Raw genomic sequence first — 16122 nt, 5'->3', positions numbered from 1 at the left:
GATGGTCAAGAGAGGCAGAAAGATAGAGAGAATCTAGTTATATGGGGGGGTAGAGGGGGAGGGAGGGAAGACAGCTAGAAGAAGAACCACTGAGTGTCCAGAGACGGTAGAGAGACCCTGGATTTTTGTTTTAGTGCAGTGCAAAGAGAACACACAAACAAACACACACAGACACACACACACACAACAATGAAAACATTCACTAGTGTATAAAATCTTGGTGCCAATGTCTTGAGTCCCCATGCCTGCCATCTCTGTCTCTGTCTCTGTCTCTGTCTCTGTCTCTGTCTCTGTCTCTGTCTCTGTCTCTGCCTTGGTAATGGTAGTGGTTGTCAGTGGGGGGGTGTCTGTGTGTGTGTGGCTGGTAGCTAGGGTGTTGTCTGTGCTGTCTGTTACGTTCGTTGTGCTCCAGTTCGTAATCCTCCCCGGGGTGCAGCTGGCTGTTGCCACGGTGATGGTGGTGGTGGTGGTGGTGATGGTGGTTGCTGTTGTGATGGTGGTGGTTGTGGTCCCTGTGCGACACAGCCCTGTGATTGTAGGGCTGCACCCCCTCCTCCCCCTCCTGCTCCTCCAGGGCCTGTCTGCGGGGGATCCTCTGGTCCTCCTCCTCCGGATCCTCCAGGGCCTGCCTGCGGGGGATCCTCTGGTCCTCCTCCTCCGGATCCTCCAGGGCCTGCCTGCGGGGGATCCTCGGGGCGTAGTCCCCCCTGCCAGGTTGCGAGTCCAGGCCCGCCGTCTGGATCTGAGCCTGGGTGTGGTTCTGGTTCTCGGCCCTGCGGTGGTGGTGGTGGTGGTGGCTGTGCTGTGGTCTCTTTGGTTCCGTTCTCGGGGGGCGATCGTCCTCCTCTCTCTGGCCCTCCTCGTCTGCTTGCTCCTGGGCTGCAGGCTCCTTCTGCTCCTGCTGGTCGAGCTGGTTCTCCCTGGAGCCTTTCCTCTTGGTCAGGGCTGTCTTCTTGCTCTTCTGGTCCTCCTGGGGCAAACATGCCATGGAGGATAGCAATGTAGATGAACCCGTTCTAGGCTGATAAACATGCACGTACGTATGAACAGATACACACTCTCCTCTATTTCTCTCTCTCCTCTCTTTCTCTCTCTCTGTCATACACACACACCTCTCTTGCACTGCCAATACACATATGCACACACACACAGGAGGTGAAAACACTGCTAGAACTACTTGTCTATCCTACTGTAGTGGTGAGAGGGCGTTGACACTAGTCGTTGGTCATGTCTCACTCACCAGGCACACTGCTATCTCATTTCTGTACATTTCCCAGAGGATGAGGTTTGGAGAGAGAGAGATGGAGAAGTGATAAAAGGTCACATGACAGATGAAAGCAGGAGACAGAGCAGCTGCAGTGATGTTGAGGTGAAGAACAGTGGCGTGGGAGGATCACAAAGACGAGGTCATGCATCATATCCAACATCACGTCGATGACAAACAGAACAGCAACAAACAGAACCCAAAAACATACTGTGTTGGAATAACAGAAAAAGGACTTCTACAGGTGTGTCCCTGACCCCTGACATTTGTGTAAGCGGCACCCAGACAGCAGAGATGAGGCCGGTTTTCCTGCAGCCAACTGAAGTACACGTTTCATCGTACTCCATGCAAGTGTCTGTCCTTTGAGATAAACGATTACTAGACATCAACTACCATGTAAGTGCATTGCAATACCTATGGTAACGACGTGGTACGTGCATCGAAGTGAAGGGTTAGAGGTGTGGATCGTGAGGTAAGTGAGAAGGCACTGTATGTTTAACTGCATGCTCTTATGGTTCTTCCCTTTGGCACTTATTTGTTTTTCACAATGTATGCTTCATGTTTTGGCTCTCGTTGTTATGATCAGTGACCTACTCACTTTTATAAAGCTCTTTCTTGGAAGTCGCTTTGGATAAAAGCGTCTGCTAAATGCGTAAATGTATGGGGGGAGGGGGTAGTCGTGTACCTTGGCAGGCGGCAGAGCAGCCATGGGGCTGGTGGGGAGAGTGTTCTCTGCCAGCTTCATCACCATGGGGCTGGGGGGCTCCATCTCTGGAGGGTGTGTGGCTCTCCAGTAGGCCTCCAGGTAGTCTGCTATGTGCTCACAGGCATCGCTCAGCTGGTTCTCATCCAGGATGACGTCAAACATCTCCTGTGGAAACCGTTGGGGAGGGATGGGAGTCAGACCTGGAGGAATGGGCAGACTGGAAGCACTGCATGGTTGAGTTAAAACTATATATATATATATACTGTGTATATATATATAATACATATATATACTAGTTGCATAAATCTATTAATCACTATGTAATGCATTTCACAACAGATTGTTGCCATCAAAATGCTGCTTCTGGTTTACTGGACTTGCTGTTGAGAGATAATGAGCCTTAAGTGATTTCTTTGTTGTCACTCTCCTATACAGCGCTGGGATGGGGATGCAGATTGGTATTGACAGAGAGGTATTGTGAAATGGGACCCTGATTCCAGACCAGATTGTTGGAACACAATCTGTGTCACTGCCTGCTTTCCCGTCCCCTCGGAGACCAGAGAGTGGAAGACTTAAAATAACCCTATCCTAGCTAATCAGATCAAGTAAGTCTGTGATTAGGTCCTAGAGCAAGTTTCAGATCAGGAGATGTAAGGAAATAAGGTCAGATTAACAAGGAAGGACAGCCACGTACAGTCAAAGCACACGGCCACGGACACACACACAGGAAGCCACTGTCACACACACAGGAAGACACCGACACACACACAGGAAGCCACTGTCACACACACAGGAAGCCACTGACACACACACAGGAAGCCACTGACACACACACAGGAAGCCACTGACACACACACAAGAAGCCACTGGGAAATCTCTTTCATTGTCTCATGCTGTGGAATCAATACCCATATTAATGCAAATACCTATCAACACAGGGATCACCTTTACACTGCTGTCAGCCCAACGACGCAGTGCAAAGGCAGATTTGTGTACACAGTGCAAAGTCATATGAAAAGGATGAAATTGTCCTTTTCATTAAAAGGATGACATTGCAAATGTACTTGTTTTTTTTCTAGGTCCTGATTGCAACCTGTCATTAATGAATGCTTTGTTTGGCTTTGGTGGGAAAACTGAGTTTATCTCTTGAGGAAGAAGGTTGTTTTTAATACGAAGAGTACTGAGAGGGGTCCAGATGACATGAGTTTGGCAGTTGAGCTGTTTGGCCACTAGAGGGCGCTCTCACCGGAGGACACTGAGCCAGCTTGTCTGCTGCCACTATCTGGACGTTCAAGTGTTTGGTTTGAGACTTTCCTCTTGTCTTGATCAGCCTGGTTAACACCTGTTTGAAACCCAGCAGGAGAAAAAGCATTAGTATAATCATTATATTTGAAATCTCAGATTTTTTTTTTTTTTTAAATTCAAGAAAAGGTGTTGATGGGGGAATTACAAACAGCTACAAAATTGTACATCTCGCCAGTGGTCTTGCAGAGTCAACCCAAACCTCATTCGCCTTCACACTGAACCCCTGTCGGCTCCACTACAGGGGCGTGTTCAGGGTGTGGCCTAGGGTGGCACGGGCCACCCAAATCTGATTGGCCACCCCAATATCTTAAAATATAATTGGCTATATGCCCAGTCAGAGGCGGGCCACCCCTTGTGCCACCCCTATCAAAAATGTCTGGACACACCCCTGCTCCACTACATTAACGACTATGAAACAGCTACAGAACAGCACAACATAAAAATCCCAACAGTTTTGACTTCCACACAGGGTTGTGGTAACCCCCAAAGAACGCACACAACCAATTCAAACCTATCAACAAAAGGGGGTGATTCCTCCTCCTCAGTGTCTATGCAGGCATCCATAGTGGCCTCTCGCACCCACACGGCAGATGGCAGCGTGCCTCCCAGCTCCTGCTCACCTTGGGGGAGGAGATCTTGACGTAGACCAGGATGGGAGCCAGGGAGGTCTTGGACAGCTGGATGGGGTGGTTGACCGTGTCTGCGTCCAGGACCACCAGCTGTAGGCTGCGGGCCAGCTCAAAGATCCGCTCCACCTCCCCCTGGATCTGGGCTGAAGGAGGGAGGAAGCAACAAGGAGTTGGAGGGAGAGGTTGTCCCACACTTAAATATCCGACACCAGTCATGTGTTGTGGTTCTTTATCCATTTGTTTCAGTCATTCATCCATGCCTTCATATTACAATGTTAAAAATGTTGTTTTCAAAACAGGCTTTGCATATCATCAAAGCTTTCCGTGCGGTGCAGTAAACTGACAAATTCAAACACTAAAAAAATGCTAATCCTAAAAATATGGGGGAGAACTGATAGGTGAGGTTCTTTAAGTGCTCAAAATGGTTTATGGTAATACCATTAAAGTGAGGATGACAGTGATGTCAGAGCATGACTTAGATCACATCATGTATCAGGATGTAGGCTACACATATTGTTCACATACTGTTTCACATAACAGTTGTATTAACAGATGTAATAATAATGTATTCAATTGGTAGATGCTTAGAATTAAAGCAACATATAGTTTAGGGGGGTGGGGGAGTAATACTTGAACCTGCAACCTTTTGATCTGTAGTGAAACTCTCTAATCACTGAACTATACCCTGCCATTTGATAGTTACAGTTAATCAGTAAGTAAACTGAAACTCATCTGTCTTCATTAGTTAGTCTACATGCAAGTAAAGTTATGCCAGGGAAATGTACTGTTGAAGTTGTACAGATCGCAAGGTAATACAAGAAATGAATCCTGAACAAATTGAAGCGAGTGTAAACAGGATGGCCGTGTGGCTTCAGTATTCACTATCTCAACATAACCATACGAGCTACAGGTGCGGTGGTTGATACGTACCGGCTGCGTCTGAGATGTGGCCGCAAGAGAGGGGAAGAGCGAGGAGAGGGGAAGAGCGAGGAGAGGGGAACAGCGAGGAGAGGTGAAGAGCAAGGAGAGGGCAGAGAGAGGAGAGGGCAGAGAGAGGAGAGGGGAAGAGCGAAGAGAGGTGAAGAGCAAGGAGAGGGCAGAGAGAGGAGAGGGCAGAGAGAGGAGAGGGGAAGAGCGAAGAGAGGTGAAGAGCAAGGAGAGGGCAGAGAGAGGAGAGGGGAAGAGCGAAGAGAGGTGAAGAGCAAGGAGAGGGCAGAGAGAGGAAAGGGCAGAGAGAGGAGAGGGGCAGAGCGAGGAGAGGGGCAGAGCGAGGAGAGGGGCAGAGCGAGGAGAGGAGCAGAGAGAGGAGAGGGGCAGAGAGAGGAGAGGGCAGAGAGAGGAGAGGGGAAGAGCGAAGAGAGGTGAAGAGCAAGGAGAGGGCAGAGAGAGGAAAGGGCAGAGAGAGGAGAGGGGCAGAGCGAGGAGAGGAGCAGAGAGAAGAAAGGGCAGAGAGAGGAGAGGGGCAGAGCGAGGAGAGGAGCAGAGAGAGGAGAGGGGCAGAGCGAGGAGAGGAGCAGAGAGAAGAAAGGGCAGAGAGAGGAGAGGGGCAGAGCGAGGAGAGGAGCAGAGAGAAGAAAGGGCAGAGAGAGGAGAGGGGCAGAGCGAGGAGAGGAGCAGAGCGAGGAGAGGAGCAGAGAGAGGAGAGGGGCAGAGAGAGGAGAGGGGCAGAGCGAGGAGAGGGGCAGAGAGAGGAGAAGAGAGGGGCAGAGCGCAGAGTAAATCTCTTTGAACACATGCTGGAGCTATGCTATGTCTTCCCAGCATCTAGATCTAGCATGACTTAGATGAATAATGAATAATACTGACAGAGTTTAATATTTTTTAATCCCACCCTACTCTACAGTGCACCTTTGTCATTGGTTGTGAAAGGCACGTACTATCAGAACAATAGGCCCTGTATCACAGTATGCCAGTCTATCTGATGAGACAGCTTGATACGGATAACAGTCGACGTTACAGTATGAAAGAAATGTAACAACAGAATGTGGGTTGCTTGAGTATCTGAGAGATGCAGTATTCATTCAAGAAGATTCAGATTCAGGCCTTACCTAGATTTGAGCGTTTGTTGGAGCGGTCCATTAGGGCTTTTTTTCCAGGGTTGTTCAGTATAGACCGCTTGGCTAGAGAGATGTCCGCAGCAACGCGAGTTATGGTAATTCTGCAAAACGAACCGCACGTTTGCCAAAAAACATGTACATAACTCGTGACAGCAAACAGTGGGATTTGATGGATTCCTTATTCAATAAAACTTGGCCATGCTCACCTGCCTTCGAATCTGTGTTTCAAGAAATCAAACAACGCTTTCTGCATCATGTCTGTCACCTGTAATTGAAAGGATATCGCTGGATTTAAGATAAGTGTCTGTGTATGTATGTGTGTGCAGGCCGCGCATGTGTACATGTGTGTGTATGTATGTATGTGTGTGTAGCATCACTTACTTCTAGGCCCTTAAGCGACGGTCCCATCAGCACGACGGGACGCATCGTGGGCACCACATCATACGGAGCCACCTGCTCCCCCTACAGGCGACAGGAGGGAACAGCACCCTCAAACGAGTTCAGCACTCCAGCAACATCACATACACACATCACACACAAACAGATCATACATCCAAATATATACTAGGATCTTTATCCATTGCAAATGCAGGCACTTTTAAGGGCATGCACACATCATTCACAAACACACATACACACTTACAGATTTCTTTTTGGCCTGGGCCACTGTTGAAGGGGGTGTATACTTCTTTGCGTTCATATCCTGGGTCGTCGCTGCTTTACTGAAATCAAAATGGAGATTCAACTGTCATCTAGCTCAGTGGTTCTCAACCCTGGTCCTCAGGGACCCCCTGTCCCCTGCATGTTTTTGATGTTTCCCTGCTCCAACACACCTGATTCAAATGAAAGGTCATTAGCAGGCTTCTGCAGAGCTGGATAACAACCTATTCGTTTGAATCATGTGTGTTGGAGCAGGGAAACTTCTAAAACATGCAGGACAGGGGTGCCCTGAGGACCAGGATTGGGAACCCCTGATCTAGCTCAGTGCCCTGTCTGAACGGTGAACAGGAGGGTGGACATTGTCAGCAGAAACATGCACACACACGGGCGCACACACACACGCACACGAAAGCACAACGTGTACACACATGCACACTAGGCACACTGTCGTTAACGGACTACAGAGAGACTAGAGACACACACCTGGCTAAGGCCTTGGCAGCTTTCCTGGCCTGCACCTCTCTCCTGATCAAGATATTCTCCAGGTTAACAGGACTGGGGATGAAGCCGACCACACCATCTTCCTTCACTGGGCGGCCTAGCCACCACTCATTGTTGAACTTCTGCAGAACCGAATAGCCAGAGATAGAAGACATTGTGGGATCGAGGTGGTTGTCGTCAACCTCACGGAAATCTTCATCACCCTTATCATCCTCATCACCCTCATCATCAGCATGGTATAAGGGACAGCACGACACACTGAAAGCGCCTGTGCATTCGGATTAAAACAAACGCTTCGTCGGTTCAGAGAGCACGGACATGACCCCTGACCTCTTTGACGTGCAGGAAGTCCTTGGCCTCGAAGGTGACGGCTGTTCCAGGCACGGGCACGTTGTCTTCGTCCGCGGGGGTGTAGGAGAAGTTACAGAACACGGCGAACGCCACCGGCTTGAACTGGGGACACACGTGGAGAGACACAACGTTAGGGACAGTAGGACTGAGAGTGCTGTTGTCTGTATGAGCTACAGTCAAAGCCTTGTTGAATGTGTGTTATCTTCAAATTATTTGACAGACTTACAATAATCTGTCAATGCATGACATACAATATCATTACAATAGCAATCTATCAAAGAATCTCTAAATGACAATTAAAAGGCATAAGAGTCCCATCCTCTACACAGTCAAACACATCCTTTGCTATTCGGCACCGGTCTCCACTGGTTACTATGTTTGTCATGGTGTGTGACAATGTGTGTCTGCTGGAACTGCAAGCGGTTCATGCTCCCATTCAAGGTGCTTCTATGCAGGAACAGTCAGCCAGACACCAGGCTGCAGGCAGCAGCTGAGCGTTAACACCATGGACTACACAGCCGAAAGCAAACGCCAATAACAATGTCCATTAATTAAGGTCTGATCCTAACAGGACACAGTATCTAGTGAAACGGCTGAATTCCAATGAGTGTATGTCTGTGTGTGGACAATACAAAAGCGTGTGTGTGTGTGATTGTGTGTGTGATTGTGCGTGTGATTGTGTGTGTGATTGTGTGTGTGATTGTGTGTGTGACTACTGATGAATTACAATATGTGCAGGACAAGCTTAATATGCAAAATGGGATCTGTGAGAAAAATATGATAATGCAGTAATGATGTAATTATGCAGTGTGTGTACACTTTGCACACATGGTTGAATGTGTGTGTGTGTGTCCACCTTGTGTGAGAGCCTCAGGGTGTCACAGTGAAAAGCCACTGCAGGTTTTTGTGCAAGCTCGGAAAAGCAGCAGTCTGACCTTAAATCATTCATAGGGAGAGATGCAATATGGATATATTCTGAGAGATGTGACACTGTAAAAAAAAAATGTTTATGGCATAAGAAAGCACAAATTTAAAGGGTTCCCTGAAGAAAATCAGGGATGCTAAGATATACTGTCGACCATTTCTAGCTCCAGTCTCCAAACATTAAATGTAGATAAAAACATGATACACACATACCACACATTCTTGCATGTAAACATAACCCCCCAAGCCTGTAATTCCTTAGTAGGAAGTCTCTGTTGAGTTCCTGATATGTTAAATAAGTCAAATGCCAGCAGTCCAATTAGTGGCTTGATCGGCAAACCAAAACACTAATTGCTCCAGTTTGGAAGTGATGGCTTGGTGCTGAGGCAGGAGGTCAGCAGGGCTTAGTGGGGCGGGTTCACAGCATTAATAACAGCACACGACGGGGAGCACATTAACAATGTGAAAGGATCGAATTCAGTTTCCTGAGGGAGCAGCATCCTTCTCAGACAAAGAGAGACCGCTTAGAACCTGCCTAGCGGGAGGGAAGATGGGTTCTTCAGTTCGACATGCTTCTAGAAAAGGTTCACTGTCTTGAGTCAGGAAATCATCCGTCATCTCAAGTATAGTCAACATCATGACAGGTGATCTTCACAGGACTATTGAGTTTCAAATATTACTGTAAGGATCGTTATCAAGTATCATATCCTTTTCCCTGAATAGTAAACTGAGTGTAAAAGCATAGCATCGATGTCCCTTGCTTTTACATTAAAGCAGGAGTGTATGGAAAACAGGAGATTTGCAGTGGGAAATATTGCTGTGACTCATTTAAGGATATTGCCAGGTTACTAATCCGATGCCCCGGTGTCTGTTTCCTTTCTGTATGCCAGTGATGTCATCATGTTTCTGAGAACACGGGAGCTACACGGGGAAGGGGGCAGAGGTCAATACCAGGAGGAAACCGGGAGAGATTCAGGGAGGAAGTATACCTTGGCCTTCTCCAACTGCACCTGGGCGTTCCTCTCCTCGACAACATCTGAGTCCTGGCGCTCTCCCTGTGTGTGAGAGAGAGAGAGAGAGAGAGAGGGGGGGGGGGGGGGGGGGAGAACGATAGACAGAGGAAACATTAGAAGCAGGTTCCCACATAGTAACTCTACAGCAGATCCAGGAATCCCAGCTGCAGTATACTAGCATCCACACAAAGGGTGCCTTCCTCCTTCTCTCCTCGTCACTCACTTAGCAGAACCCTCCAGCAGGTAGTATTTGACGTAACAGGCATTACTTCCTCTGGCAATGATGCTGAGAAACCCCAAGCTGTCCTCAGCACTAGACCCGTGTATGCAGTCACATTTACGAGGGACGGGGGTTTCCAGACTCTTCTGTCCAATTGTCAGGAAATGGTAGGATTCCTTCTCTCTTGGGACACTCAAGTTTATGTGCCATGTGTCCACCGATTAGATTGTCCCCTCAAAGACGCGGTAATTAATGCCCTCTGTGTCCACCGACCCAGGAAGAACTGTGACGCATTCACTTACACCCCCCTCCCCCCTCCACCATGCCTAAATAGAAGCCTATTCTCGGTGCACCATCCTAGTGTATGCCATTCTACCATCTTGACAGTGGTAGATCAATTATACAGCGTGCTATCAGACCGAGTTCTATTAAAACATCAACAGGATAGATACGTGAATGCCTTAGAACTGACAAACACCAGGATTAACTTCCCTAGGGAGAGAGGGTTAGATGCTATGACATCTCCAAGAGAGAAGAGAGAAGTTAGAGGAGGATAGGCGTCCAGTACAGGATAAAACACGAAGAAGAAGGTTAACGAAAGAGTGCCTTGAGATGGGTGAAGGAGGAGGAAGAAAAGGTAGAGGAGGGAAGATAAGTAGCTGTAGGCTTGAGAAATGACTTTTAGCTTTGTAGGTGAGTACACTTTAGGTATGATTATCAGGTCTTAGTAGGAGAGGAAGCCATTCTAAAGGCTTGAGACAATACTTTGAGTTTGACCACAAACGCCTGTGCAATAACTTCAATGCACAGTATTCTTACTTCCATATATAAAAGCGTCTTCTAAGTGAATGCATATAGACATGAACATGAAAGAATCTGCTACTTGTTTGTTAACATTTTTGTGCTGAGTTGCTCTGAAGGTGACTCCACACTCTAATACATCCACACAGCTGTTTCATCACTAGCCAGTGGGTACATTAGAGAAGACAGGATGAAGATGGACTCCATTCCTAGAGTAGTACAGTCCTGCACTTGAGTCCAATAGGTTGAACCATTTAGAACCCATTCGTCACAGGTGGAATTAAATCGGAATTATTCTAAATTCTAATGACTATACTCATAATGGAGCACTATATTGCACCTTTAGTGAACACACCCTGTTATCCGGGGCTGCCTCCAGGGCTGCCTCCACAGCTGCCTCCAGGGCTGCCTCTTGGGCTGCCTTCAGGGCTGCCTCCAGGCCAGCTAGCTCCCAAAGCCACCTCACCTGCACTAAGTGTCACATTCTTGACTTACTGAAGACGTGGCACTACATTACTGTGACTGTCAGAATATTGAAAAGGAGTGTTATGAGATTTGGGATGATATGGTTGTTGGTGAATGGTATGGTCTAAAACTGTTTGAAAAACATGATATTGATTTTGAGGTGTTCCAGGAGACAGTGGAAGACAATTGTCCCCCATGGCTATGACACCTCAGGGCTAACCTGACATAATAACTAGGCAGACTTAATGGTCTTCTTCCAAAATACAATACAATTCATGCTGAATGAAATTCACATTTTATAGTGTATTATTAGAAGTATAATACATTTGAATTAAATTCAACCTGTGTCAAATGAGTTTTAAATGGTTCAAGCGTTCGATATATCTACGTGACCTTGTATTGTGCATTTGAATTGACTTGCAAAGCGAGGCGGCATTTGGCGAACGCACAGTAGACGGCGGAATGATGAAATCACATCCACACTCCCTGCACACTCCCCAAACGTATATGGAAAGGCGTTTCCATGGAAACCGTTTTAAAAAGAAATATGCCGCCTAAGCATTAAGTCCAGTTAAACACCTCGCCTATTGTCACCGTTTTAGACGAGCAACAGCTCACACGGAGAAGCTCTTCCCTTATACATCAACACGGATAGATCAGCGTTGACAGCAGAGTGCTCTTTACAGAGCAGTAAACTGTCAGCAGATCTACCCTCAGAGATGCACAGCAGGTCAATGAGTGTTGGCTCCCAACAGTGATTTACAGCTACAGTGAAATCAATGGCTGGAACATAGACGGGGGCATCACTGTGTACATGTGCCTGACAGTAGTACTGTAGTTCACGGTGACATCTCCAATAGAAGGTGACATCATAATGAGGCCGGCTTGTTCTCTGTCCAGCTGAGCTAAAGTTAGCCGTCAGTCAGGACTCGAACATGAAGTTAGAAAACACACAAACACGTGACAACGCATCTTTGTGCGAACGCACACAAACACAAGAGCAGGTTCTTACACAAATAGCTACACACGCAATGGAAGCCACACACTTGTCCATGCAGGCAATGCAGATACACACGTTAACATACATGCATATGGTCTTACCCTGAATCCCACATGCTTGTGTTTAATACACTTCGGTCCCTTGTTCAGCATGACTACAGTGACTCAAGCATCAGAGCTTCTCATATACAAGCTGAGCTCAGCTGAAAGAGCTGCCAAAAACTGACGGAGAGAGCTGTGCATGTTCTAGAGATGAGTAGAGTGGAGGGTAGTGTGTGTGCAATGTGCATGCATGCGTGTGCTACGGGCATGTCTGTCAGTGTGTGCTCATGTGTGTGTGTATGTGTGTGTGTGTGTGTGAGTTAGAGGGTGAGTGTGTGTGTAAGTGTTATAGAATAGCTCTGGGTACTAGGAAATAGGGCACAGGGAAGTGTGATTCTTAAAAAATGAAAAAGTGTTTAAAGATACAGACAAAAGTGTTTTGAAGCATTGTTGAAAGAACGGATTTGTCTTGTGTCTTCACCACAAAGGATTCCAACGGTTATCCTACATCCCATCTTCTGATCTAATGTGGTTTCTAATCTGTTACCTGCACTCACACATCTTTTCCTTTTAAAGTTCAATCAATATATTTGTCAGTGAACTAGACTAGAGACGCATCACAAAAAGACTACATCTTCTGCCTCCTCAACCTCTCCACAACAAACCATTCTGGGATGTGGAGCAGGTCAGCAACCTTATTGTGACTAATTTCCTGTCTGTCACTAAATGAGCTCTGGCTGCCAGCCAAGGTTTGGGTATATTTCCTTTTCAAGCCCATATTTTTGCTTTACACTGGCTATTCCACTGACCGCAGACCATGGTGCACATTTCTATCACGGTATTTATCCATCTGACATTTAACGCAGTTAAACAACGCCAATGCAGTTCATGTGCAGTTAATCAGATTGTCACCTTTCCACTGAATCGGTTATCAATGAGTGAATTAAATGTACTGTTTAACCTCTACTGCCTGTTTTGCTTCATGTGCTGGTCTGTCTCAAATGTTGAGGGGGGGGGGGGGGGGGGTTCGTTGGCGTCGTGCCACATTCCCACTGCTGCCATGGTGAAGATATGAAGATGTTGGCTGGTGTAATATGACAGGTGTATTATGGCATGAGGAAAGCATCTAGAGTTTTATTTTTTACGAGAATATCAAAATGGGGAAGGGCATTTCAACATGCTGATGGATCTTATTTAGAGGTATTGTTCAGTGGGAGACTTAGAATAACTGAATTTAGTGACTTCAAATTAAACACCTACTTATAACGGCCCTCTGTAGTTAGTTAATTCATTACAGTAAGATACTATCATCATTACAGGAAGCTAAAGAGCCTGATTTACCACAACAATGTTATATATCAGTGACGGAGAAAAGAAAAGAGATGAGAGTTATGAAGACAACATAAGGGAAAAGTGATCAACATTTTCATCTCTCTTTCACACACACACACACACGTACACACACACGCTCACACAAGCTTTCGCCACTGCCCTGGGTCATGATTGTCTCTCTGTAAGGAGATTAAGATAGCATGCGTCAATCTAGGATTTGGAGAGAGAGAGAGATACAAATGCAAACTCTTCATAGGCAGCCAACAATACTGCTGGCACTGTCAATGGCCAATACTCTCCTGTGGTGCACTGATTCCATACACAACAGAATGTATGGTACACAGCGCTGGGTGATGACTACATACATAAACTATACCTTTATATTTGCTGCTATTGCAGGTATGTTTGTACTTTCATAGATGTGCATTATTTCCCATGCATATGATGTAACATGTGTTTTATTTAGAGGGGCCCACAAAAAGGATTGCAAATCCTTTACAATAACAGATAAAAATACATGTATTTTCCAAATCAGTGCATAATAATAAAATGTGCCACAGAAAGATTGTTTCAAAATTAACCAAATGTTGTATTGGAACAAAAAAAAATCATTTCAGTTGGAACTACTTTTGTTCTTCTGGAACTTTCCAGCTATATTGCTCTATTTCCTGAAGGCGAGGTGGAAAGAGGAGAGACACTGGTTTAATACCCCAGTAACAGCTTCTAAGAGGCTTTTTCTATTCTGGGTAATAAGCAACAGGACAGTCCTGCACACTGCAATATAAGACTGTCAACCTGAACCTGATGACCACAGCTCTCTTACATGCAGTAACACTGAGCAAACAAAAACAGTGTGAATACTACTACAATTCTAATGTTATATCATTATAATGTTTTCTATTAATGACTGTGATATATGTCTTGCTTGGAATGTATACTTTGATTTTGTGACATGGTTGCATTTTATAATGCTTTTTGAGGTCATCCTCATGTCACTATTATGATACAGTTTCAGAGTAAAACGTCACTAAGACAGGACCAACGGGCCAATTTGGTATACTTAAATGATGTATCCCCCTAATCTGAAGCTCACATTAATATATCTACGTGCAAACCGGGGCTAGGTCAGAATGGTGTGGTCACCATAATATCATGTTATGTAACTTCAAATGACAAATATCCTTCAAACAGAAAACCACGAAATGTAGGTTAACATTTCTGCTTCACAGACCTATTTAGTCACACCGGGATACCCCATGATATCAAACTAACTACATAGATAAGACTAAACAAAAATACAGAGTATGATGTTTTTTCTTCATCCCACATGGCACATTGATCGCTTGTGGAGATAAATAGCATCAACTATCCTGTTCACTGTTCCTGTGTGCTTCAGTGCAGCGATGCGGAGAGGCCTCACACTGGGATTATGCTCAACGCAACAGATGGTGCACTCTCCTATCCTTCCTGCTCACGCTCACGCACACACATACACACACGCACACACACGCACACACTAGGGACAAGAGTGAAGAATTCTACCTTTTTCTTGGGCGGCATATCGTTTAAATCGGGTCGTTTTTAGTTGCTCCACGGCTGTACCGAAAAGTGTCAAAAGTCCGGTTGTCTCCTGGTGGTAGTTGTTTAAACACGGCCCTCATATGGCTTGATAAATCCTCAAACTTATAAAAAAAAAAAGTAAAGAACAGTATATGAACAGCCTGTCCTATACGTATCAAGCCAACTCCTGCACGCAATTGAAGAGAGAAAAAAAACTGTGATTGCAGCTTCCCAGAGGACGCACGGATGAATAAGTAGCGCGAAGGGTTTCACCTAAATCTGTATTATGAGTTGGTGTGTAGTTACCCCTGTCCAAATCATGGGGCATTAACGGCTTATTTCTCTGCGTAGCATCTGTTGCTACAGTCTTCTCTAACCTGAAGCAGCGATAACCCAACCAAAGATGTAGTTTCTGAAGTCCAGCAGCCCGATCTGTCCCTTTGATTTCGCGCTCTGTTAGCAAAGTCCACGGTGGGGATTTTGTCATTCGTATTGGTCGGTGTTGGGTAATACACCCGCTGTGCCTGTGACGACAGATTAGTGTGCAAACACACAACTTGCTGAAATAATCAGGCTGTATAAATGGAAGAGCTATGGCTCTGTTTCAAATGGTAAAATGCCATCAAATAAATAGTTATCTCTCTTCAAAGTGGAGAAGTGCAGATATTTTTGTTATATTTTTGTTAATACACCAATGTCTGTGGTGTACACTACAAATTAATCTGCTAATCTAATGGGTCTTTTTGAACTGCACTCATCTCTTGTGGTGACCTGTTATTTGATGAGACAAACCATGAATTGTGTGTGTGTGTATACAATCTCCACCCATGCTCGTAACACGCCCAAACAGTCGGGGCAGGAGTGGGAGTAGGCTGGGTGGTGTCTGTCCTTGAATGGGATCTGAAACCTCCTGGGAGTGCATCTTATTCAAACGTGTAAGAACGGACTGTAGTGGAGGAAGTGTGTGTTGAGTAAGAGCCTGTGGAGATGATCTGGGCAGTGTTTGGCACGGCTGGAGCTGGACTAGAGAGCAGCATGACTGAGTGACCTCACAGGGTCAGACAGACATCTGGACTACTGGACTCTCCAACATCCCTATTAATATCCCCCATCCCATCCAAGGGCACTGAAGACATGCAATCTAGCTCTGACTCAATCAGGATCATTAGTTCACTAACCTTGTCCCGGGTTCAAATTGCTAGCGAATGGGACGATTTGCTAAAGAAGGTTCTAAAGAGAACCGGCTGGTGTGCTATCAGAGACTGTCAGTACAGGACGATAGCAAACACTCAA

General features: G+C 46.0%; 1 protein-coding gene across 1 annotated transcript; it reads right to left on the bottom strand.

The window, feature by feature from the left end:
• Positions 1-162: 162 nt before the first annotated feature.
• On the bottom strand, positions 163-14839 carry cacnb2b (calcium channel, voltage-dependent, beta 2b). The gene is made up of 13 exons (XM_047027892.1): positions 14812-14839; positions 9387-9452; positions 7453-7575; positions 7105-7244; positions 6605-6683; positions 6343-6423; positions 6168-6226; positions 5953-6062; positions 4835-4843; positions 3896-4047; positions 3217-3312; positions 1950-2135; positions 163-961 (listed from the first exon to the last, which is right to left on the bottom strand). The coding sequence occupies exons 1-13, from the start codon at positions 14827-14829 to the stop codon at positions 203-205; spliced, it is 1878 nt and encodes a 625-aa protein (XP_046883848.1). The 5' UTR covers positions 14830-14839; the 3' UTR covers positions 163-202.
• Positions 14840-16122: the final 1283 nt, after the last annotated feature.

The sequence above is a fragment of the Hypomesus transpacificus genome, chromosome 10 (genome assembly GCF_021917145.1).
Source record: "Hypomesus transpacificus isolate Combined female chromosome 10, fHypTra1, whole genome shotgun sequence".
Taxonomy (NCBI): domain Eukaryota; kingdom Metazoa; phylum Chordata; class Actinopteri; order Osmeriformes; family Osmeridae; genus Hypomesus; species Hypomesus transpacificus.
Note: the sequence above shows the minus strand (reverse complement) of the source record. Positions and strands in the feature narration are given on the sequence as shown.

What these genes read in the sequence shown, in the direction of transcription:
- cacnb2b (XM_047027892.1), bottom strand. An exon ending in ACTTCCTGCACGTCAAAGAG is followed by an intron (nt 7,245 to 7,452) that starts GTCAGGGGTCAT and finishes TCGGTTCTGCAG; the next exon opens with AAGTTCAACAATGAGTGGTG. An exon ending in CCCAGGCCAAAAAGAAATCT is followed by an intron (nt 6,424 to 6,604) that starts GTAAGTGTGTAT and finishes TGTCGCCTGTAG; the next exon opens with GGGGAGCAGGTGGCTCCGTA.